We start from the raw sequence: 26,500 nt of genomic DNA, 5'->3' as shown, positions 1-26,500 counted from the left end.
TACGGCCAGTGTAGGAGATCGCTCCCCACACCATGATGCCGGGTGTTGGCCCTGTGTGCCTCGGTCGTATGCAGTCCTGATTGTGGCGCTCACCTGCACGGCGCCAAACACGCATACGACCATCATTGGCACCAAGGCAGAAGCGACTCTCATCGCTGAAGACGACACGTCTCCATTCGTCCCTCCATTCACGCCTGTCGCGACACCACTGGAGGCGGGCTGCACGATGTTGGGGCGTGAGCGGAAGACGGCCTAACGGTGTGCGGGACCGTAGCCCAGCTTCATGGAGACGGTTGCGAATGGTCCTCGCCGATACCCCAGGAGCAACAGTGTCCCTAATTTGCTGGGAAGTGGCGGTGCGGTCCCCTACGGCACTGCGTAGGATCCTACGGTCTTGGCGTGCATCCGTGCGTCGCTGCGGTCCGGTCCCAGGGCGACGGGCACGTGCACCTTCCGCCGACCACTGGCGACAACATCGATGTACTGTGGAGACCTCACGCCCCATGTGTTGAGCAATTCGGCGGTACGTCCACTCGGCCTCCCGCATGCCCACTATACGCCCTCGCTCAAAGTCCGTCAACTGCACATACGGTTCACGTCCACGCTGTCGCGGCATGCTACCAGTGTTAAAGACTGCGATGGAGCTCCGTATGCCACGGCAAACTGGCTGACACTGACGGCGGCGGTGCACAAATGCTGCGCAGCTAGCGCCATTCGACGGCCAACACCGCGGTTCCTGGTGTGTCCGCTGTGCCGTGTGTGTGATCATTGCTTGTACAGCCCTCTCGCAGTGTCCGGAGCAAGTATGGTGGGTCTGACACACCGGTGTCAATGCGTTCTTTTTTCCATTTCCAGGAGTTTAGTTTAAACATGGTACCAAAATAAACGAAACATTCACAAATCAATTCATGGGAACTTTTACATATTTAACACAAGTTAAATGTTATCCTCTTTTATTAAATTTAAATCTTGTGCTGCTAGCACCAGGTTATCATTGCATAAGAAGGATCTTCATTCCTTATTAAATAAAGAATGAGGCATTAGGTACTGGACCATCTCGAAGAAGGCAGTATCAATTGTATGGTGATGAATGTACAATTAAAGTTTGATGTCCCACTTAGTCAGCCTACTGCACATTATCAATAAGAGGCTTTAAACTATTATTGTGATATATACTGCTTCTCTACGAGCTATGACGGGATTAAACGCTGCACTGCATGATTAATGGTACAAAATCGCCCTGGAAATTAGCCTTGAAGCAAACCACAACGAAACAACAATTTTAATGTCAGCTGAAGGTGGTTCATTAGATTAGATTAGATTGGTACTTGTTCCATAGATCATGACTACGACAATTCGTAATGATGTGGAACGTGTCAGGTTAATAAAAGTTGTCTATACAAGATATTACAATACACAAAATATTACATGACACTTAATATTTTAATTTTTTGTGGGGGTTAGGGAAATTACCTACTTACTATATCCAAAAATTCATCTAATGAGTAGGAGTTGCCATTAAGAAATTCTTTTAATTTCCTTTTAAATGCTATATTGCTATATGTCAGACTTTTGATGCTATTAGTGACCAAATACTTTTGTGGCAGCATAATTTACCCCCTTCTGAGCCAAAGTTAGATTTAACCTTGAGTAGTGAAGATCATCCTTTCTCCTAGTGCTGTAGCCATGTACTTACTTTTGAATTCGTTCGGATTGTCAATAACAAATTTCATAAGTGAATATATATATTGCGAGGCTACAATGAAGATCCCTAGCTCTTTAAATAAGTGTCTGCAGGATGATCTTGGATGAGCTCCAGCAATTATTCTGAACACTCTTTTACTCAATGAGGAGTTACCCCAGAATATGATGCCATACGAAAGCAGAGAATGAAAATAGGCGTGGTAAGCTAATTTACTCAGATGTGTATCACCAAAATTTGCAGTGACCCTAATAGCATAAGTAGCTGAACTCAAACGTTTCAGCAGATCCTCAGTGTGTTTTTTCCCGTTCAACCACTCATCAATGCATACACCTAGAAATTTTGAATATTCTACCTTAGCTACCGATTTCTGATCGAAGTTTATATTTATTAATGGTGTCATTCCATTTACTGTATGGAACTGTATATACTGTGTTTTGTCAAAGTTTAATGACAGCCCATTTGCATCATACTCATCCATATATTTCCATCATTTTAAGAACCATTTGCTGGTGGGTCAGAGAACAAATAAGGGAGATTAAAGTTCTTGTCCTTAAGCTGAAACGAACATGGTAGTTTGAATACATAAACATTTTTTACACGCAGCCACTGAATTAAACAATATTCTTTGCTGAAATTTCTACACGAAGAATTTTACATGCGACAAATGAGTTATGTATCACAGATAAAGCGTTACAGAGCTGTGCATCGTTTCTAAATGAGAACTGAAATCAAAACCGAACTGCCTCTTTATTCTCCTAGTACCGGATATTAAATTTCTGCACTCACTACAAGGTACGAAGCATGCCTGGTATAGTGGGAGTGACAGGAAAGAACCATCTGGCGCTTCTTAAGTCACTCGCTACCACATACTTTTCATTGACACTTACCAGTCGGCATCAGCTCCGTTGCTTCCTGCGGCCTGAATATGCATGAATGTAAATGAATAGATAGATTATGCTTTGAATGTGGACATACTTTTATACAAATAAATTAGACTGATTATGGAACACTGCATTTACTTTGCACTTCATCTTGTACGAGTGTCCACTGAAGTACAGATTTCGCACGTAACACACAACTGCCAAAATAAAAATAAATTATAAATATTACAAGATCTGACACTGATATGTAACTTATTACTTCGCACTTACCGTTGCTCGCAGCACTACGAGTTACTATCATACAAAGGTCAGCGCAACACGGATGTTTTAGGTAGCTTGTGTGTGAAGAACGACTGTTGACTTATATTAACCTCGTACATACGTCATAATTTGAATAAGTGTTCTTACACCTATGAGTATGTAAAGTTTATTTCAGTCAATGCTCGTAAACTGATTAATTGCTGTACAGGTTTCGATTGACTATTCACTGTAATACCCAGTAAATACCTCTTGGCCAGTGATTGCGTGAAAGCTTGTTAGGAGTCAACATCTCCAAGTTATGTGAGAACTTACTAGAATAAACTTTTAACTATAAAATAATGTTCTCAGTGGTGCATTCTGCCAATAACATGGCAAATATGAACACTTATGTTTGTTTTGGAACTGTCATTTCACATTTAAAACGACAATTGATTTTGTTAATAGTGATATGTAATAGTGTTTGCATATTACCGTGGCATGTCCAATAAACGAACAACATTTCCACTGAGATCTATGTCTTTAATAGTTACTGACTCCAGCTAACAATTAACAAAAACTACTGGCAGTTTGGCACTTACGTAGGTAACATTTTCCCACCGCCAGCGTACTCAATAATCGTTCTTAAGCTGACACGTCCACGTCACTCCATCTTTAATTTCAAGTATCCGCTTGGAGCTGAACCGAGCCATATGCTCTTCTCTCATATGTGAACGAATGGAGCCATGATTTTATAAATGCAACCTACTCTTGTCTGTTACTAACAGTTCACCTAATGCACTTAAGATGTTTTCTTATGAGCTCTGCTGATAAAGACTAAATAAAGTCTTCTTCTACCGTCTGATCAAAAGTACCCCAACACTTTTAGTGGACATTAACATGGGGTATGTCCACAGTTCGCCTTTATGAGGGCTGGAACTCGGTTGCGGACACTTTCAATAGGGTGTCTCAGTGCCTATGGAGGAATGACATCTGTTTCTTCCTCAAGAACTGAAAGCAGGGAAGGCAGTGGTGTTTGATGCTGGGTCTGGAGGCATGTCAACATTCTAACTCTTTACAAACGCGTTCCATTTGGTTCAGGTCGGGACTCTGTGCAGGCCACCCATTTCAGGAATGTTACTGTCCACAAACTACTGACCCACCAATGCTGCGTTATGATGTCTATCTGATGTATAACGGTTCAGATTGCCTCCACATGTAAGCCTCGAGATCGTATGTAGCATCCAGTGGCACCCCAAACCAGTATATCTGGCATTTATCTACCATTCCACTCCACAATTCCGACTCCGACATTCTGTCATTGTAGTATCAGCCGAGTGGTATACGGCCATTAGTGAAGGACAAGTTTGAGTAGTATCTTAGGCTTTGCCATTCAGTACACCCATGACGACGTTAGTATGTCCATTACAGCGTAAGGTCTTTGAGAAAAATGAACTATGGAATTCGACTTAATGCTACCAGTCTAGATCACAGTATACTGTATCGAACCGTAGACACAGATAGGTCTACATAACGTCACCGCTCCAGCATCGAACCAATAGGTTGGACGAAGCTGTACCATAGGTTAAGCCTAAGTTATACGACAAACGAACGACTGAACCATGAATCAGATAGCATTAGGGTTACATATCTACATCTACAAACATACTCCGCTAGACATCGTACAGTGCGTGGCGGAAGGTACCCTGTACTAGTACTACTCTTATTCTTTCCTGTTCCTCTCGCAAATAGAGTGAGGGAAAACGATTGTCTAGATGTTTCAATATGAGCTCTAATTTATCTTATCTTATCTTTGCTGTCCTTACACAAAATGTATGTTGGCGGATGTAGAATCGTTCTGCAGTCAGATTGAAATGGCAGTGTTCTAAATTTTCTCTGTATTGTTCCTCGAAAAGAACGTCACCTTCCCTGCAGGGATTTCCATTTGAGTTTCCGAAGCATCTCCGTAATATCTGAGTTTTGTTTACGCCCACCGGCAACAAATCAAGCTGCCCGCCACTGAATTACTTCGGTGTCTTCTTTTAATTCGATCTGGTGAGGATCCCAAACACTCGAACAGTACTCAAGAGTAGGACGCACTAGTGTCCTACATGCGGCGTCCTTTACAGATGAACCACACATCCCTAAAATTCTCCCAATAAACTAATGTCGGCGATTCACCTTCCTCACCGCAATCCTCACATGCTTATTCTATTTCATATCGCTTTGCAACGTTACGCACAGATATTTAAACGACGTGACTGTGTCAAGCAGAGCACTACTAATGCTATATCTGGACATTACGAGTTTGTTTTTCCTATTCACCCGCATTACATTACAATTGACTACATTTACTGCTATCTACAATTCATCATACAAACTACAAACTTTTGGCTATCATCTTGTATCTTCCGACAAACACTCAACATCGACAATTTTCCTTACACCACAGCATCATCAGCAAACAACAGCGGATTGCTGCTCACCTTGTCTGCTAGATCATTTATGTATATGGAGAATAACAGCAGTCCTATCACACTTCACTGGGACACTCGTCACGATACCGTCGTCTCTGATGAACACTCGCCATCGAGGGCAACGTTCTGGGTTCTGTCACTTAAGAAGTCTTCGAGCCACAGTCATATCGGGGAACCTATTCCATATACTCGTACTTCATCATCAGTCTGCATTCGGGCACCGTAACAAATGCTTTTTGAAAATCTTGAGATACGGAATCTATTTTTTGCCCATCATGAATAGTTCACAGTACATCATGTGAGAAACGGGAAGCTGAGTTTTGTGCGAGCGATGCTTTCTGAAACGGTGCTGATTCATGGACTTAAGAATGTCGACCTCAAGAAAATTTATTATATTCGAACTCAGAATATGTTCAAGAATTCTGCAGCAAATCAGATGTTAAGGATATTGGCCTGTGATTTAGCGGCCCTCATCTTTTGCTCTTCTTATACACAGGAGTCATATGCCCTTTTTTCCAGTCACTTGTGATTTTGCGCTGATCGAGAGTTTCGCGACAAATTGCAGGCTAAGTAAGGGCCCAATGCCTTGGAGTACTGTCTGTAAAACCGAAATGGGATTCCATCCGAACCTGGCTACTCATTGGCTTTCAACTCTTTCAGTTGTTTCTCTACGCCAGGGGTGTTTATTACCGTGCCGTCCGCTACCCTCTACTGCCACACCAGGCTGGTCGTGAATGGATGGAAGCCATGGATGCGATTGGTAGTTTAACATATGTGTAGAATTTTCTCTGGTTTTCTGCAAGGTCTTTTGCTAAGGTATGACGGTCGTAGTAGTTCTATATTTCCCACATCGATCTTTTCATTGACTCGCGTATCTCTACTAACCTTTGCCTATCTTCATTTGTGCGTTCTTTTTTGAACTTAGTGTGCAACATGGTTTGCTTCCTCAGCATTTTCCGAATTTTGTTGTTGAACCACGGTGGGTCTTTTCTGTCCTTGATGAACTTACTAGGTACATACTTCTCCAGTGCACAACCTGTTTAGCCGGCCGCGGTGGTCTCGCGGTTCTAGGCGCGCAGTCCGGAACCGCGCGACTGCTACGGTCGCAGGTTCGAATCCTGCCTCGGGCATGGATGTGTGTGATGTCCTTAGGTTAGTTAGGTTTAAGTAGTTCTAAGTTCTAGGGGACTGATGACCACAGCTGTTAAGTCCCATAGTGCTCAGAGCCATTTGAACCACAACCTGTTTAAACCTTATCCATAAGTCCTCTACGTCCATCACACCCTAACTAAATGATGTCAATTCTTGCCTAAATGAGATGCTAACAACTACTTATTTGTCCTTTCTAGCAGAAACACTCTTCTAGCCTTCTTGACTGATTTATTAACTTTTGTAGCCATAGTCGCTATGATGACCGAGCGAGATGATGCTGTGGTCAGCACAATGGACTCGCATTCAGAGGGACGACGCCACGGTGCAAGCCCGCGTCCAGCCAGCCAGATTTAGGTTTTCCGTGATTTTTCTAAATTGCTCCACTGGGATGGTTCCTCCGAAAGGGCACGGCCGATTTCCTTCCTCATTCTTGACACCATCCGAACTTGTGCTCCGTCTCTAATGACCTCGATGTCGACCCTGTCTTGCTTCCTTCCTTCCTTCGATATGATGACATCTTCATCACTAATCCCCATCTCTTTACTGACGCTGTCGATAAGATCCGGCCTGCTTGTAGCTACAAGGTCTGAGACATTTCCATTGCGTGTGGTTGCCGAACTAGCTGCTCAAGACAATTTTCGGAAAATGCATCCAAAAGTACTGCACAAGACTGTCTGTCTGTCCCTGTTGCAATGAATCCATAAACGTCGCAGTCTATACTCGGTAAGTTAAAGTCGCCTCGATCTAGTACTGCACGATCTGGGTATTTACGCGCTACTGACCGTAGACTTTCTTTGAATGACTCTGGAAATGTTACAGCGAAATCGGATGGCCGGTAGAAACATCCAACAATTAACGTGGTTTCGCCTAGACCTGACTTACCAACTGGCAAATTGGCATGCAGTAATTTAGAAAGATCTGCACATTGGTTCAAATGGCTCTGAGCACTATGGGACGTAACTTCTGAGGTCATCAGTCCCCTAGAACTTATAACTACTAAAACCTAACTAACCTAAGGACAGCACACACAACCCTGCCCGAGGCAGGATTCGAACCTGCGACCGTAGCGGTCGCGCGGTTCCAGACTGTAGCGCCTAGAACCGCTCGGCCACCCCGGCCGGCTGATCTGCATATTGATTGGTGAATCCATGGAGTGCTGTGTGCACAAAGACCATATATGTTAAATTAAAGGAAGGTTAGCGTTGGCCGTAATTATTGATGTTTTATTGATGGCAGAATCGATTTTCAATCACATAGTGATCATCTTCAGTGCTGATATGTCCAAATTAAACTCAGACACTGGTATCAAGTTATCAATAACCAAAACTGAGAAGCGATCACAATAACTCATAATTGGAGTTATTGTGATCGCTTCTCAGTTTTGGTTATTGATAAGTCGATACCAGTGTCTGAGTTTAATTTGGACATATCAGCACTGTAGATGATCAGTACGTGATCGAAAATCGATTCTGCCATCAATAAAACATCAATATTACGGCCAACGCTGACCTTCCTTTCAATTTAAGATCTGCATTCTTACTGGACATTTTGCCTGTCAGATATGCTACCAGGATAGACTCTGTAGTATTCAGCAGTCCGTACGTCGATGTATGCGAGCTTTACGGTCATGCAGGAAGGATGACCATTATAAACACTGCTGCGCATTACGCCGTCCCGTACCGACTCCTTCCAGCACACTCTCAGTCTCTCTCTCTCTCTCTCTCTCTCTCTCTCTCTCTCTCTCACTGACACACACACACACACACACACACACACACACACACACACACACACAAGTGCGCGCGGGCAACGCTGTAGCATTCTTTGTACGAGTAGAAATCTCATTTTATGACACACACATTTCCAGGAAGCCAATCATCGTTCCACGTTCGAAGTTCCTCACAAGGTGATATTGCGCTCCTTGACTTCGACTAGGGTTTGTACGAGTGTCGGTCAAATAGGAGAAGTCTGCTGGGCCTACTTGGCTGCTACCTCTCTATAGACTTAATCACATACTGCCTGGTCGCACGGGGTGGCCGCACGGGTAGAGGCGCAATGTCTCGGATTGCGCGGCACCTCCCGCCGGAGGTTCGAGTCCTCCCTCAGGCATGGTTGTGTGTGTTGTTCTTAGCATAAGTTAGTTTAAGAAGCGTGTAAGTCTAGGGACCGATGACCTCAGCAGGTTGGTCCCACAGGAAATCACACATTTGAACATGTTTGAACATACTGCTGGTACACTGCTCTGCGCATCCTTCGAGCTTCGGTTGTTTGGTGGGTTGATTTGGGGAAGGGGACCAAACAGCGAGGTCATCGGTCCCATGTGATTAGGGACGGATGTGGAAGGGAGTCGGCTGTGCCGATTCAAAAGGAACCATCCTGACATTTGCCTGAAGCGATTTAGGGAAGTTACGAAAACCTAAATCAGAATGCCCGGACGCCGTTTGAACAATCGTCCTACCGAATGCGAGCCCAGTGTCCTAACCACTGCGCCACCTCGCTCGGTGAGCTTAGATTCTTTCGCAAACCATAGTATATGGTACGTGCACTTCATTTCAGACAGCAACGCACTGATGTGTTACAAAATGTCTGGTGGGTTACTGTCCTGCCTGTCATTTGCGTTCTTGTAGTGTTGTCTTGATCATTGCACTTATCGGAATAGAAAGACCTCCAACGATGGAAAATTGTTGGTATTCGCTTCGTTGATTAGACAGTGGCAGAAGTCATCCATCGGCGTATCTTATAGCTCCCATATATAGTGACATGACGGCATATAACACTCGGAGGTATATTTCATTTTACATAGTAGTGCAGGAAACACGAAATTTACCCAGAGAACGCAGATGTTAAAAGAGGAATATTACCTAAAGTAAAGAAAACCACTGGCATGAAAGTGACCTTTCAGTTCAATACACATCCTGAGAACTCATTGTCAACTAAACAATTGCAACATCAATTGCATAAACACCTCATTCATGGCAGAGCTGATATTGACAAAGCTCATTTAAACTCGAAACATGCACAGAACAGACTTTACTAGTGTAAGAACACGAAACTTGGGAAAGTTATAACAAACTCACTTTTACACTAGTTCCTAATGTAGTATTTTTGTACATAGAGTGAACACCCGTAGAAACGTAGAATACATACTGTGGGATTCCATCAGTGCAACTTAGCTAAAGTTCTGTCCACCCCGATAGCTGAGTGGTGCCGGCACGGTAGCTCAGCGTGTTCGGTCAGAGAGCCGGTTGACCTCTGTAATAAAAAACTGAGTGCAAGGATCAACCACCGAACTTGAAAAGGATGTCTTGCGACGTCCGCAACGACCAAACACGCAACAATCAATAACGAAAAAAAAAAGTGGTCAGGGTGACGGATTGCCGTCCTACGGGCCCGGGTTCGATTCCCGGCTGGGTCGGAGATTTTCTCCGCTGTTTTCATCATCATTTCATCCCCATCCGGCGTGCAGGTTGCCCATTGTGGCGTCGAATGTAATGAGACCTGCACCAAGGCGGCCAACGACACCAAACGCTCAAAAAAAAAAAAAAAAAAAAAAAAAAAAAAAAAAAAAAAAAAGTTGAAGTTCTGTAGTACATAGGGGTGTCATATCATGTTTTCAGTGCCACAGTGACAGGAAAACTAACTAATAGAGTTCATATTTTTCAGTCATTGCCGTTGCTAATTATTCCCAGTCGAGCATTCCATCTCACAAGATGATGATAATACCTACACTCAATCATCTCAAATATCCGAGACTCCCTAAAGATAAAACAAGTCTTCCTGGCCCCAAGAATCAATTATGTAATAATATCTAAAAAATTAAACTCTACTGAAAAGACAGTTAAGAGCTCGGAGACCTTTTCAAGTTTTGCTCAAAGATCTGTAACAGTTTTTAAAAAATTCTATTGACCTTCATTCAGATTTATGCGTCAAATCTTGTAAATTCAGGCTCTTTTGGCTGCTAAAGGTGGCCCAGCACCACGTTAGTACGACGACAGCTACATAAAAGGCTCTTTGTTTTTGGACACGCCATACACAGCTTGAGGCGTGTTTTATGAGTACCCTAGATCGCCATGCAAACACCCACATTCAAGCTAGACTGCTCCGTAGAAATCAGTACGACAGTGCCAGTTTGATTCTGAATTCATTGTAATAATACATTTCAATTAAAATCAATGAAAGTATGCTTTTATTCGTCGGAAAATATTACATTTTTAAAGAGCCCTCAGGGAATAATTTTAATAGAACTCTTTTTGATGTAACTCACTGCATTAAATATATGCAGAATATGTAAATGAATACACAAGATGCTCATACGGCATTCACTACCCTGTTCATTGCAGTGCCTGTATGCTTGTACAGAATGGTTCAAATGGCTCTGAGCACTATGGGACTCAACTGCTGTGGTCATCAGTCCCCTAGAACTTAGAACCACTTAAACCTAACTAACCTAAGGACATCACATACACCCATGCCCGAGGCAGGATTCGAACCTGCGACCGTAGCAACAGCGCGGCTCCGGACTGGAGCGCCTAGAACCGCACGGCCACCACGGCCGGCGCTTGTACAGAAAATGATCCTTGATGACAGTAATGGCAATGGTTTGTGTTGAGCACTATTGTTCACAACTTGTGACCGGCGCTAAATAGATATCAAAGGTGTGATGTTGTATGAACTTTTATCAGTGTTTATGATTATAAAAAAATTTCACAGCTAGTATTTCTGTTATTTATGAGATATTCTTATTCTTGTTAAGTATGTCTGAGAGACATGTTATGTTACCTGTACGATTGAAACTGGTCGTCAACATTTTTTGACAGCAACTTAGAGCCTAGTGGTGAATGAGGTGTTCTTTATAGGTCAAAGGCGGGTTTAATATTACAGAGCTTATAAACGTCTATTGTCAAATTCAAATCTTATTGGATTAACACTAAGGAATAATTCCATTGATATAAAGGTGAGCAAATGTGACGTCAATTTTAATGCACTTCATACATGGCAATGATTGTCCTTGGTGAACAGCAAAAGACGTAGTGCCAAGAAGAGAGTGTTAGAATGTTATGAAATTCAAGCTGCAGTGGCGTACCAGGAAATCGATTCTGCGCCTACGCTGAGTATGGCTTCATTCTGTTTCCCCGTTTCTAACAGGATTGGCACCACCACCAAGACTGTTGCGTCTTGGTCTTCTTTAAAGCCAGCACTCAGTTCTTTAAAATTAAGGCTCTGCATCTCCGTCGTCTGTTATATCTTCAAAAGATTTTCCGCGATTTCTTTATACCCCTACCTTGAAATAATAGGGTAAATTCGTACTCGCTCCTCCTGTCGTCTAGGGATACAAACTCGAGTCGATGTGCAGTTAAGTAAAGCAAGCTTTCTTTTAGATTCACATGAAATGAGCTACTGGATGCCGCTTTTGAATACGAAGGTTAATGAAGATTATCTTCCGACAATGAACCTCAGTAAGAGGAATAGATGCTGTGATTCAGAAACAAGCGTATGTGATTTCTTGCAATTGTATTCAAACAAGCAGCAAGATAAAGAGCTATATAGAGAGAAATTCTAATTAAAGACGCGGTCCATACACATTAATGTGAGCACCGCCTATTTTCGACGTTAACGTGCAATAACCACTCACAAGGAGACGGCACGACCGTGGGGTCGGGGATTTGTCCGCAATTTTGTGTGGTGAAAGAGGACCCTTAACACATCACGTGGTTAAAATATTAGGACTCACTACCCGGAAAATTCCGGGAAAAATCGATCCGAAGTTTTTTAGGTACCTTATGAGTATAAAATGTTAGTACACTGCCGAGCCGCCGCCTGGCCTAGGTGTCTAGCACGGTAGCTCAGCGTGTTCAGTCAGAGGGCTAGCTGCCCTCTGTAACAATAATAATAATAATAAAACTGAGTTAATCGATCAACAACGAACTGAAACGGGTGTTTTTCGACGTCCGCCCAGAACAGATACAATGAACGAAAACGAACAAAATGAGATTAAAAAAAAAAGAAGGTGTTTAGAGCTCGGATTCTTACACCAGAGGTCTCGTGTTCGATTCCTCCTCTGGCACTTTTTTTCTTCTGCTTTATTTTCTTTGGTTATTCCACCAATTATTCAGAAAGTTTCCCAAACCTACATTATCTTTAACAAATTAGTTTCATTATTGAATAAAAATTATTTTCTTTTTGTCCAACAACACAATTCATGGCGGTTGGTTTTCCATTTTTCATTGTAAAGTATACGATGAGAAACATTGCCTTTTTAATCAGAATAACAAAGTCGATTGGAAAACATTCAATTTTTATACATATAATAATTATAAACAAGAGCCGCAGTGGTAATTATCGTAAAAACAAACAAATCAATAATTTTTGCGACATCTTGCGCAACATATAAAAGCAGATTTTTTACATTCACAGGGCGTTTGGAATAAATCTGTACAAAAACATGCCCCATTAACATTTACGAAAATGTTTTGAGTTTCTGACAATTTTGAGGCAAACCAGGCATATTGAATCATGTCTCGGAATATTGGTGACGATAATTGATGGTGAATTATAGAATGAATTTTTGTACAATCTTCCTGGGAATTAATTTCACGATTCTCCTGTAACAGTGCGCTGCAATTTTGCAAGAAACAGAAGAAAAAAAAAGTTCCGGAGAAGGAATCGCCCGAGACCTTTGCCGTAAGGGTCCGAGCGCTAACCATGTAGGCCAGACGGCGGCTCGGCAGTGGACTAACATTTTACACTCATAAGGCACCTAAGAAATTCTGGATCGATTTTTCTCGGGATTTTCCGGGTAGTGCGTCCTAATATTTTAACCACGTGAGGTGTTAGGGGTCCTCTTTCACCACACAAAATTGCGGACAAATCCCCAACCCCACGGTCGTGCCGTCTTCTTGTCAGAGGTGGCACGTAGCAGCACCAGCAGTGGAGGTTGTATAAAGCGTGCAGAGGGAATGCGGAAAACAGTGCAGTCCGTACACTGCGGAAACGAAGCGATTTATCTGACATCCAAAAAGAGCTTGATCATTGGCTTTCGAACCAAGGATGCGGTATTTCCGAAACGGCCAAGTTTGTAAGCTGACCGCGTGCCGCCATGGTTAAAATATACCGCGCATAGCAAGATGGCGCTATTCAAAACCGGCGAGGAGGCAACTGTGGTGCACCAAGGGCCATAGATGACAAGGGTGAACAAAGACTACGGCGATGTGAACGGTTGAATAGACGTGAAACTGTTGAGCAGCTGACCGCCCAGAGGAAACAAGGGACTGTCAATAGTCTCCTCAACGACCGATCAGTGAGCTTTGCTGCGTTTTGACCTCCGCAGCTGACGCCTGGTTCATGCACCTATGTTGACCGCTGTTCATCAGCGACGAAGGCTGGAATTTGCACACCAATACCGATACTAGATGTCCACTGTGTGGCGACAGCTGGCCTTTTCACACGAATCGCGTTTAATGCTCCGTCGAACAGATGTCCGTTGGGCTGTATGACATGAATCGTCTGAAAGTAAACACCCTGCAGCAGTAGAGGAAGCATTATGATCTGGGGAATGTTTTCGTGGCTTTCCCTGGGCGATCTCGTCATTCTGGAAGACACAATAGATCAATACAAGTGTGCATCTATTCTTAGGGACCATAGCCACCCTTACACGCACTTTTTTTCTCCTCGGCACAGTGGCATCTACCAGCAGGATAATGCAATGTGTCACACACCTTGCCGTGTACGTACGTGGTTCGAAGAGCGCCAGGATGTTTACCGTACTTCCCAGGTCAACGAACTCCCAGGATTTAAACCCAATCGTGAATCTGTGGGACCATGTCTATCGGGTTGTTCGCGCCATGGATCCTCAACGAAGTAACCTGACCACCGTACTGGAGTCGGAATGACTCCACATTCCTGTCGGTGCCTTCCAGAATCTTATTGACACTTTTGCTACACTTCCTTGCTACAAAAAGTAGTTATTCAGGCTTCTGACAGGTGGTCACATTAATGAGACTGGACAGTGTATAAGTGTAATAAAAATTTTAGACGTACATTACACTTATTAACAGCTGGATTTCGTCTGATCTACCTTTCTGGCATCATTTAATAAAATTTTCAATGACAGATGTCATTGTTGGCAATGATATCACCAAATAGGAAAAATGTTTCTTTACTGACACGCACTGGACAACTTTCTTTTGAAAAGTTTGAACCTTATGTTTCAAATGTATCTACTTCGTGCAAGTGACTGATGAATTCAAGCAGACTGTAGCACTAACTTTGTGTCGTTGACGACGGATTAGAGAGGCTGAGTGTTGGTGCTGGTACATAGTCCACCCTTCTTGAAATGGGGGCTAGACTTAGTTTATCCATCAGAATGACCTCAGTTCCATATCACTATACGAGATACTGTGTAGAGGTCGCTAAGTAATACATGCTGCGCAATCTGCTCATGACGAACTTTCCACGATCACTTCGTTTCCTCTTGCCGGTCAAATATAACGGATGAAAATTTCTTCCTCATGGAGAACCATCCCACTAGCGTGCCTTAGAGATGCTGGTTAACATGGTGGGTAACGGGCAGTGGTCATCTTCGTTCTCGTTAGTGTCATATTCGTCATGGGGTGCGTTTCGCAGACCACCGGGTGTGTTGGGAAGCCGTGCTATTCCACTGGCACTCAACCGGAGGTTGGTCTGAAAGAGCTCCAAGGCGCACATCTCATCTTTCACAGTAGCTCCGTTGTGCCGAAGGAAACAGAGGCTACGTAAACCCTATGGATTTCCAAGAACACATATGTCAGTGTAGAATCTCTCTGAGTAATCAGGGGGGACGAGACAGTACAATGTCTTGCTGAACGTCTGAACGTAGAAGCTTACAGCGTGTTTCTCTATGGATACAAGTTCTGCATGTGACTGAGTAGTTTAGACTCACGTAAACATTCCCTGTGCGAGAGTACAGGGGTGGGGATATCAGTGTTACCAGGTACATGCTAATTTTTGTGCACAGTTAACGCAAAACTCCTTTAGCTATGTGCTCTGTATTTCACAAAGAGGAGACAGCACTCAAATGTATGGCAGATCATATGATGTTTTGTTGCTGTCCATAACATAAGCTACTAGTGATCGTCATTGTCGCTCTTCTATCCGCTATTGCTATTTGAGCTAGCCTGCGAGACCCTATTATTCACATGTTGTTAATCACAGCAGTTTTTGTTACTGTGGTGCGTTTATCCCATACTCAATCACCTCTTTGTGACACTTACTACGATGAAAAGTATGATTTCCGGTGACATAATGATCTGGTACCATTCCATTACTGAAGTGGGGCAAACATTAACGCTCTATCTTCATAGCTGCCTCTAATTCCGCTATTCATCGATGCAAACACAAAATTCACGAATGTGCAATATAATGAACAACTATAAGAAACGACGAACCATTTTCATGTGTCGTAAATTTTTAATCGAGTATTTCACGTATAATGACTTTCACCTTCGTAAATACTTTTGATAGATGCACATTCACGTTGATGGTGGTGTACAGCGTATACGTTACGGAGGGTTAAAGCGCGCTGAGTTTTCCACTTCAGAATTTTGAATGGAACCAGAGCTCTTTGAAACTCTTTCGTATCGCTAAACAAGCGAAACACGTCACTCAAATAATCAAGATACAAACCACTTTAAAAAAAGTCAGAAGATCGTTTTGAAAAATCACCCTCGTCACTCTGTGACAACCTTTACCGCGTAAGGTTTCGTAATCTGTTTGGCTGCTACAAGCGATTTCCCACGAACGTGTAAATTAAAGCCCACGCGCGCGGGTGTTTGTGTATGTGTGTGTATGTGTGTGTGTGGAAAGGACTAGAGAGAGAGAGAGAGAGAGAGAGAGAGAGAGAGAGAGAGAGAGAGAGAGAGACAGAGACATAAGGAGGCACTTTCTGTACATGGAAGATGCCATTCACATTATTTCATTAAAAACTCGAAACCTCTGACTTGTCAAGTAAGATTTCAGCTTGCATAGAGCACCTATTCCCCGATTTCGCCATGACAGTTCAGGAGTGATTCAAAGGAAGTCTACGCTCAGTTGCAGTTAAATACTCAGATCATGCTTCGGTTGGTTGGAGGCGACTTTCACCTACCGACTATAGGCAGGGAAGTCTACGGATTCGCTGTAGGTGGGACGGACTGTCCTGTGAAGTAGTTTTGAACATGTTTTATGAAAGACGTCCTGAGCGGCTACTTCGACAGTCCACACGCGATGGTAATAATTTAGAAAATGGTTCAAATGGCTCTGAACACTATGGAAGTTAAACATCTGAGGTCATCAGTCCCCTAGAACTTAGAATTACTTAAACCTAACTACCTAAGGACATCACACACATCCATGGACGAGGCAGGATTCGAACCTGCGACCGTAGCGGTCGCGAGGTTCCAGACTGTAGCGCCTAGAACCTCTCGGCCACCCCGGCCGGCAAATAAGCAGAGAGTGAATGGACATCATTTAGTTCCAATATGATGGACTTGGAGCAATTATAGGAAAAGATTCAAGTAATTGTAAATCGCGTTCTGGAAAGGTATGTGCCGAGTAAGTAGATTGTTGTTGTTGTTGTTGTGGTCTTCAGTCCTGAGACTGGTTTGATGCAGCTCTCCATGCTACTCTATCCTGTGCAAGCTTCTTCATCTCCCAGTACTTACTACAACCTACATCCTTCTGAATCTGCTTAGTGTATTCATCTCTTGGTCTCCCCCTACGATTTTTACCCTCCACGCTGCCCTCCAATACTAAATTGGTGATCCCTTGATGCTTCAGAACATGTCCTACCAACCGATCCCTTCTTCTGGTCAAGTTGTGCCACAAACTTCTCTTCTCCCCAATCCTATTCAATACTTCCTCATTAGCTATGTGATCTACCCATCTAATCTTCAGCATTCTTCTGTAGCACCACATTTCGAAAGCTTCTATTCTCTTCTTGTCCAAACTATTTACCGTCCATGTTTCACTTCCATACATGGCTACACTCCATACAAATACTTTCAGAAATGACTTCCTGACACTTAAATCTATACTCGATGTTAACAAATTTCTCTTCTTCAGAAACGCTTTCTTTGCCATTGTCAGTCTACATTTTATATCCTCTCTACTTCGACCATCATCAGTTATTTTGCTCCCCAAATAGCAAAACTCCTTTACTACTTTAAGTGTCTCATTTCCTAATCTAATACCCTCAACATCACCCGACTTAATTCGACTACATTCCATTATCCTCGTTTTGCTTTTGTTGATGTTCATCTTATATCCTCCCTTCAAGACACCATCCATTCCGTTCAACTGCTCTTCCAAGTAGATGCTGAATTGAAAAGACCAACCTGGTTTAATAACGAAATCTGGAAAATGTTGAGGTATCAGAGACGGTTGCACTCTCGGATCAAAAAGGTACACGCAAACGATGACAAACAAAGGTTAGTAGAAATTGGTGTGTCGTCCGCAGCTCGTGGTCGTGCGGTAGCGTTCCCGCGCCCGGGTTCCCGGGTTCGATTCCCAGCGGGGTCAGGGATTTTCTCTGCCTCGTGATGACTGGGTGTTGTGTGCTGTCCTTAGGTTAGTTAGGTTTAAGTAGTTCTAAATTCTAGGGGACTGATAACCATAGATGTTAAGTCCCATAGTGCTCAGAGCCATTTTTGAACTTATATACTCATAAAAGATACCGTCGTTTCAGCGTCACACAGACTCCCGTTTGGAGGACATATTAATAGGCATCCGTGGTCTAGAGAAGCAACTGAAGGAAACTGAAAACAAGTAAGTCGCCAAATCCGGATGGAATCCCAATACCGTATTACAGAGAATGACCTACTGCATTGGCCCCTTACTTAGTTTGCATTTATTGCGAACCTCTCGCTCAGTGCAGCGTTCCAAGAGGTTCGAGAAAAGCGTAGGTGACTCATGTACATAAGAGGAGTAGGAGGAACGGATCCGCAAAATTACAGACCAGTATCCTTAACATCGGTTTGCTGCAGGGTTCTTGAATATATTCTCAGTTAGAATATACCAAATTTCCTTGAGACGGAAAGGCTTCCGTCCACAAGTCAGCACGGATTTAGGAAGCATCACTCGTGTGAAACTAAGCTTTTCCTTCTCTCACATGATATATTGCGAACTATGGATGAAGGACAACAGGCAGATTCTATATTCCTAGACTTCCGGAAAGCGTTTGGCACGGTGCTCCATGCAAACTGTTGAAGAAGGTACGAGCACTTTCCCAGGTATGTGAATGGCTTGATGATTTCTACGTAATGGAACCTAGTACGTTGTCCTCTACGGCGAGTGTTCACAAGAGAAGAAGGTACCACCAGGAGTGCTCCAGGGATGTGTGATAGGGCCGCTATTATTTTCTATATACATAAATGATCTGACGACAGGGTGAGCAGCTATCTGCGGCTGTTTGCTGATGACACTTAGATGTTGGAAGGTGTCGAAGATGAGTGACTGTAGGAGGATGCACGTTGACGTAGACAAAATTTCTTGTTGGTGTGACGAATGGCAGCTTGCTTTAAATGTAGAAAAATTTAAGGTAATGTAGATGAGAGGGAGAAACACTCTCAGTAATATTCGAATACAGCATTAGTAGTGCTCTGCTAGACGCAATCACGTCGATTAATTATTTAGGCGTAACGTTGCAATGGAGCTAGCACGTGAGGACGATAATAGGGGAGACGAATTGTCGACTTCGGTTTACTGTGAGACTTTTAGGAAATTGTAGCTCATCTACAAAGGAGAGCGCGAATACAAAACTACTACGACCCATTCTTGAGTACTGTTAGAGTGTTTGGGATCCCCACCAGGTAGGACTGAAGGAAAACATCGAAGCAATTCAGAGGCTGGATGCTGGCTAGATTTGGTACCAGTAGGTCCGATCAAGACGCGAGTATTATGGAATGCTTTGTGAACTTAAACGGGAATCCCCAGCGGGCAGACTACGTTCACTATTGATAGAATTTAGAGAGCCGGCATTTGCTGCTGACTGCAGGACTATTCACTGCCGCCAACGTACATTTCGCGTAAGGACCGCGAAGACAGGATAAGAGAAATTGGAATTCGTATGGACTGGTATAGATCGTCGCTTTTCCCTCGCTCCATTCGCGAGTGGAACAGGAAAGCCAATGATTAGTAGTGGTGCAAAGTACCTCCCTCCATGCACCGTACGGTGGCTTGCGGAGTATGTATGTAGATGTAGAAGGAAAGGAAGATTACGGTTCACTATACGCTGACAACGTAAAGAGGGAGCAGAAACTTGGGCTGGACAATAATAGCAAAGAAAATTGCAATGGCTTTCTCAGTGGAACTATTCAGCCATTCGAATCAGCCGAGTTAGGGAAGGCATGGAAAAGCTAAATCTGGGTTGCAGGACAGGGCTGGGAACCATTTTGTTTCCAAATGTGAGTTGAATATCACACCGCTTCACCGCCTCACCAGGTCTTTTCATTGTCATCCATTTGTTAGTTTAATTGTCAGATTTTGTGAGTAAATTACTAATGGAAGCCGGCTGTAGCAATCGTTTCATTTGTCTTAGATGATAGCTACTCCTGACTTATTGAAGGACGGGATTTTAGATTTTAGCTTCCTGACGAGGGAGGAGAGTTTTTGAACACAAGTTCGGACCGTCACAGGATGGGGCAGAATAATGGTATTCATTTTCAAACGGACCATCGTGACATCAGCCTTAAGTTATTTAGACCGCGCGACGTGGCTCAGCGGTTGTCACGCTCGACTTGTATTCGGCGAATAGGGCTGTTCAAATCCTCGATCGGCCATCAGAAGTTATGTTTATCAAAGCTTCCTCAAATCCCTTCAGGAATATGGCTGGCTGGCTCTTTTGAAAAGGATAAGACCAATTTGCTTTCGCCAATCCGAGGGTGTGCTCGACTCTGATGATTTCGTCGTCGACATGACATTAGACGCTAATCTTACTTTCTGCTTTGTAAGCGTTTTACGAAAACATTGCAAGACTTAAATATGAATCACGGATCTGGAATATCATCTCTAATCTTCACAATATGAGTCTTGTGTCAAGCACCGAGGTACCGCACTCGCTGACTTCTTCCAAAATTTCTGTTGAAGAAAGTGTATCTGTACATGTATGTTAAAAGTATATTCCTAACTGAGGATAAAATGTGAAGCATAGCAAACTGCACGTGCTCTTCGTTTAGTGGGAAGCTACTGTAGCGTGCCGCTATTACGCTGGAGTATGTCGGGATTGTTTACAAACATTAAACGGGGTGCCCCACAACTGTTTTAAAGGCGCATGTGTCGGAGCAATAAACCTACTTACTGAGAGGTTTCGAGAAACTTCCTCATAGTCCGGAAGGAACAAACTTACGGGGCGTTATTAGATGAGAACACGCGTCATCTAGGAAGAAGCCAAATAAATTAAAATTTATTATTTAATTAAAATGATTTACCCTTAATATTTCTCATTTTGTATCATGGGGACCTATAAAATGGTTATATCGGAGAAAGAAATTGTGTATTGCAGTATCGGTCACAGAAATACTTTCGCTGTTATTAATATAACCTGCTTCAGAATGGTCTGTCGGCTTGGGCGAGTGGGCGCAGATATTTCGGGTGCTATAAAGATCTCAAGGTTTTGAAATTTTGTAGAAATAAATACGCACGACTCGTGTCCATTCATTGCAAGCTGGCAAGCTTTTCCTTCCATTATGTTGTCGCTGACCGCTCTCTTTCTGTTTCATTGACAAAATTTCTTTCCACAGTTCTTAATTTTCTGAGTTTGAACATAAGTATCAGTTAATGTTAACATAAATCGATGCCGATGAATCATTAACTATAACCATCTTTCGTTTAAAACCTCGTTTACCATTAACGTATACTGCTGCTACCTTATTAATTCATGTTAGCCGCCGGCCGGGGTGGCCGTGCGGTTAAAGGCGCTTCAGTCTGGAACCGCGTGACCGCTACGGTCGCAGGTTCGAATCCTGCCTCGGGCATGGATGTGTGTGATGTCCTTAGGTTAGGTAGGTTTAAGTAGTTCTAAGTTCTAGGGGACTGATGACCACAGCAGTTAAGTCCCATAGTGCTCAGAGCCAATTCATGTTAGCCTGAAACTGAACATAAAATTTTCATCAAATTCAATAGCGTGTCTGTGAGGATACAGTAACCGATGAGGGCTGTCAAGAATAAAACGAATATTATACTAGTTTGCGTATGAAGTCATTCTGGCTAAGTTTAGAGAAGCCAACCAAATATAAACCATTATTTGAATTATGGTGCTTCCGAATACCAACAAAAAGTCGTCTCATTTGTCTTATCTTTACCCTCCAGTCAACTGACTCAGTGCGAACGGCAACAGTTTTCAAGAAATTCTCTCAGTACTCATACGTCGCATACATCAGCATTTATTACTCTCTATTCATGCTAATTCTATTCATGCTAATTCCCTATTCATGCTCATTCTAGTAACCTATCTTCGTAATATCGAGTACTGCTTTGTAAAATCTTGTTTAAGAACTATCTAACAAGAGCGGCAGATAATATTTTGTAGGTTTTAGTAGCTGCAAGACTGTAGATTCCAAAACTGGCAGTCGGAATTATTTTCAGAGGGAGATTTTGTAGTAGTACATCCCATACATGAACAGGAATTACAGAACTAAATTTTTGTTGAGAGTACACACGTGTTGCCAACAAGTAGAAAAATCTTTATTTTCGTTTTATGTGCTACAGAGCATGCTATAACATGTCTAGATGTACACTGCTGAACGCGCAGTGGTACACCGCCAGGAGACGCAGGCGTGGTAACGTCAGTGTATTCTCGTACACACGCTTCTATGTAGGCCGGCGACGTATGTTACTTCTCCAGAGGTATTAAATATGCGGATGCCTACGAAATAATCGCAACTTTTCTGTGGAACTCTGTAGCACCATAAGAATGCAGTAGCTAGCACTGACTTATGTTGCGACAGTGAAAATGCATTTCTGTCTAATACTAACGCTGTGGTTATAACTTTAAATCATCGACGTTTGTCCTTTTCAGATGGGACTTTTGCTCTCCAATGAAATGAAACTTGAAGCTAGATGGAAAGACAAGAGATATTACAAAACCGCAAGGGAAAAAATGAGCGGCATACTAAGAAGAGAAACAATTGCCTCGAGAATTTATTCCTGCCATCCTTATTGTTGGTACGATTGTGTTGTAACAGGCTATCGGCCTACTTTTCAGAGTTTGGTAGCCGTTCGGCTGTTTTGATTTGTTACGTCACTGCCGGAGGCTATGTCTTACCTACACCACAGTGAAGTCATTCCAACAATGAAGCCACTCTCAGAATAAATTCATATTCCCCAACGTGAGGGCTCGTGCAGTTTATGTACGGCATTACTACTCTGTGTGAAAATAGAACCGCTTGCTAACAAAGTAATTAATATCTCAAACTGTCCTCTGCTATATACAGTTCTTTATTAGCCTATTAAGACTTTCTACACTGAATAGAACTTGTTTCTTCATTTAATACGTAAAATTTTACGTACAGAACAAGTAATTTCTGGACTCACTGATGCCTGTGTCTTTATTTTGAAATGCAGGGTAAATTGTCGGTAACGTGACAACGCTTGACGCCGCAGGTAATATCTGAATACAGTAAAGAAGTTTTAAATCTGAGTCTCTACATTTTCGATGGAACTATGTGATGGTTTAACGTGTAGCGTTTGTCTATTTAACTGCGGAGAAATTTCTGTAGCATCTTACTTTATTCTGCAGTCAGGTAAATTTTAAGAGTATTATACACTGAATTTGTTAGAATAAACTACTCTTAGTTTTGGTGTTTAATGTCCTGTAGCACGAGATACGCAGTAAGAAAATTTAACAAGTTTTTCCCGATTGTGCACAAAGAAATCTGGTACTAACAGAGCTTAATTTTCATTCATTTATAATACAAAAATGTTGCAAATCTGCTGAAACAAATTTATTACGCCTCAGACATAAAGAAAAAAATGTATGATTCCACAATACAAGGATCATATATCATTCATGATCGTGCAATGAGAAATGTTCAAAATATTCCTGTTTCCGTCTTTTACTGCCGTGTTAATGGTATTTTCTGAGCGAAGATTCGGCAGAACCGATTCTTTTTGTTAAGAATTATAGAAAACTTTTAAAAAAGAGGTCGGTTTCTCCCTGTGATGATCTGCGTTTTAAGCGCCATAAGGTTGCTTCGAGTACATATTTTAACGAAATATGCTAAATAACCGAATACTGATATACTTTTTCACGAAATCATGGAACGAAGCAAAATCTGGGATACTTTTCAAAGATTCCTGTAACCAACAGAGAAGTACTCACTCTCTTCAAGAAAATGTTCCCTATCTTAGTAATCGTCATGATCTTTTACGTAGAGCTGCTTAAACCTATTCATTCAAAAAAAAAAAAAAAAAAATTATCTAGGTCTCAGCAACCTGTCATATTTATTGTTGCGTTAGTTTACTCTGAGTGCTATCTGTAACTTGAAATTATTGAAATTAGAAGGAAGACTAGGAAAATATCTCTTCCTTATCTTGTCAATAGCTGTGATCTTTTACGTAGAGTTACGTACTTCATTTCTTTAAATACACTATTATTGAATCATCAGCTACCTACCAGATTTAGTGATACTCTACTTTACTCCTAGTGGTATCTGTTACTCGAAATTAAAAGATATTTATATTGCTTATGGTCACAGCAGAGAAAGACAACCAGTGCAGTGTTCGTTAGTACTTTTGTTTATCTGAAAAACCGTGTCTGTGTTTGTAAGATTGTTCTCTCTCAAAGTGTGTAAACTGGTGTCACGCCAACACGATGAATAACAGGATGTATGTAATTAACGGAAGGGACGGCAGGAAACTTGTGTCGGTGCTTTAACGGGGTCGACGCCAAAAGCATCTGGTCCCGGCGAGACTACGGAAGTGAGGAGCCGGTGGCTGGAGCGCGCCGGCGCCCGCGTACCTTTCTCGACCTCGGCGTTGATGCTGATGGTGCGGAGGCGCAGCTCTTCGTTCTCGAAGATCATGCCGCGCGACGAGCGCCGGTCCAGCCGGCGGTTGGGCTTGACGTTGATGTCCTTGCGGCGCGCCCGCAGCATCGTGGTGGAGGTGCCGGTCGCCATGGCTCGCACCTGGCTCATTCACTGGCGCGCGCCGCCTCACAAATGCGGAAAAATAAACAAGCGGGCGGCCATTTATTCGGTGCGCGGTGCGCGCGCGCAGCCACGCGGCTATTCATAGCGCGACGCGAGACTGCAGCGCAGCGCCGCGCGGCCCGCCCCAGCTCGACGCGAACGCCGCCGCTGCCGAGGCGCGTGGATCGGCGCGCGTTTATTTTGGGGTATTTCAGTAAAGTTGTTGCCTCAGACCCGGCCTCGCTTATGTACACACGCCTATAGCTTTCCTTCGCACTGTCTCTGAAGTCGCCAGCGCGGAAAGACGCACTTTTCCTCCATAAACTATCGATCCTCCGAGAAGAACGAGCCCTACATACACGCACCTCAGCTGGAATGGGAGACGCAATGAGAACGTTGCTCCAGTGCTCCCAGAAATGAGCGAACACGTGTCTACAACATCTATATCTACATCTACATTTATACTCCGCAAGCCACCCAACGGTGTGTGGCGGAGGGCACTTCACGTGCCACTGTCATTAGGCCGGTATTACACTATCAAATTTCTTTGTCAAAGATTTGATCAAAGATGTGATCAAATATTCCGTCAAATATATTTGACAAAGATCTTTGACGTAGCGCTAGAAGGGGTATTACACAGTCATCATATTTTTCGTCAAAGTTCAAGATGGCTGACAACAACAACTTGTTATTAGCCGCAGCAGTTGCATGTACCACAATTGCACTGTGTGCATATGCTGAAGAGAAGCGGGGAAAAAAAAAAAAGGAAACATAGCTGGGTGAAGCCGTAGGTTTTACGACGACACGATAAAAGCATTCAACAAAACTTGTTACGTGAGCTTATAGTGAAGGACGTCAAGTAGTACATCAATTACTTAAGAATGGATCAGCATACATTTCTGTATGTGCTCAGTGAAGTGTATCTTCATATCACAAAGCACAATACTCACTTAGGAACTGCTACCCACAGGCTCACTGTAACACTCCGATTCCTTGCTACAGGAGAGGGTTAGGTTAGGTTAGGTCAGGTCAGGTCTCCAATTTTCGTGATCTATTTTTGTATTCAGCGTGCATCACATTGTAAAGCGCCTCATCAGCTTCATACATCCCTATTAATTTTGTAGTTGTCGGCACACACCAACTGTATTTACCCACAATGTTTATAAAAACACTACAGACAACAGAATACAGCGATGCTAGCGCTCCATGTGGTAACATGTCACATTGCAGTGAACAGAAGACAAGCGACTTCTTTGATCAAATCTACAGCGAGGCCCTAGATTTGATCAAATATTGGACGACATTTGACAATGTTCCCTGTTACACCATCAAATATCTTTGACAAAGATATTGGACAAAGATATTTGACAAAGAAATTTGATAGTGTAATACCGGCCTTACCTCCCTTTCCTGTTCCAGTAGCGTATGGTTCGCGGGAAGAACGACTGCCGGAAAGCCTCCGTGCGCGCTCGAATCTCTCTAATTTTACATTCGTGAACTCCTCGGGAGGTATAAGTAGGGGGAAGCAATATATTCGATACCTCCTCCAGAAACGCACCCTCTCGAAACCTGGACAACAAGCTACACCGCGATGCAGAGCGCCTCTCTTGAAGAGTCTGCCACTTGAGTTTGCTAAACATCTCTGTAACGCTATCACGCTTACCAAATAACCCTGTGACGAAACGCGCCGCTCTTCTTTGGATCTTCTCTATCTCCTCTGTCAACCCGACCTGGTACGGATCCCACACTGATGAGCAAAACTCAAGCATAGGTCGAACGAGTGTTTTGTAAGCCACCTCATTTGTTGATGGACTACATTTTCTAAGGACTCTCGCAATGAATCTCAACCTGGCACCCACCTCACCAACAATGAAATTTATATGATCATTCCACTTCAAATCGTTCCGT

At 43.0% G+C, this 26,500-nt stretch overlaps 1 protein-coding gene across 1 annotated transcript in view; it reads right to left on the bottom strand.

The window, feature by feature from the left end:
- Positions 1–24,632, bottom strand: part of LOC124556521 (rho GTPase-activating protein gacV) — a 307,419-nt gene extending 282,787 nt beyond the window's left edge. Inside the window, exon 1 of the mRNA XM_047130475.1 lies at positions 24,421–24,632. Coding sequence (XP_046986431.1) covers positions 24,421–24,598 — 178 coding nt within the window. The 5' untranslated portion in view covers positions 24,599–24,632. The remainder of the gene's footprint in view (positions 1–24,420) is intronic.
- Between the last annotated feature and the right edge of the window lie 1,868 nt (positions 24,633–26,500).

Source organism: Schistocerca americana, chromosome X, assembly GCF_021461395.2.
Source record: "Schistocerca americana isolate TAMUIC-IGC-003095 chromosome X, iqSchAmer2.1, whole genome shotgun sequence".
NCBI lineage: Eukaryota > Metazoa > Arthropoda > Insecta > Orthoptera > Acrididae > Schistocerca > Schistocerca americana.
The sequence above is the reverse complement of the archived record's forward strand: the minus strand, read 5'-3'. Positions and strand labels throughout refer to the sequence as shown.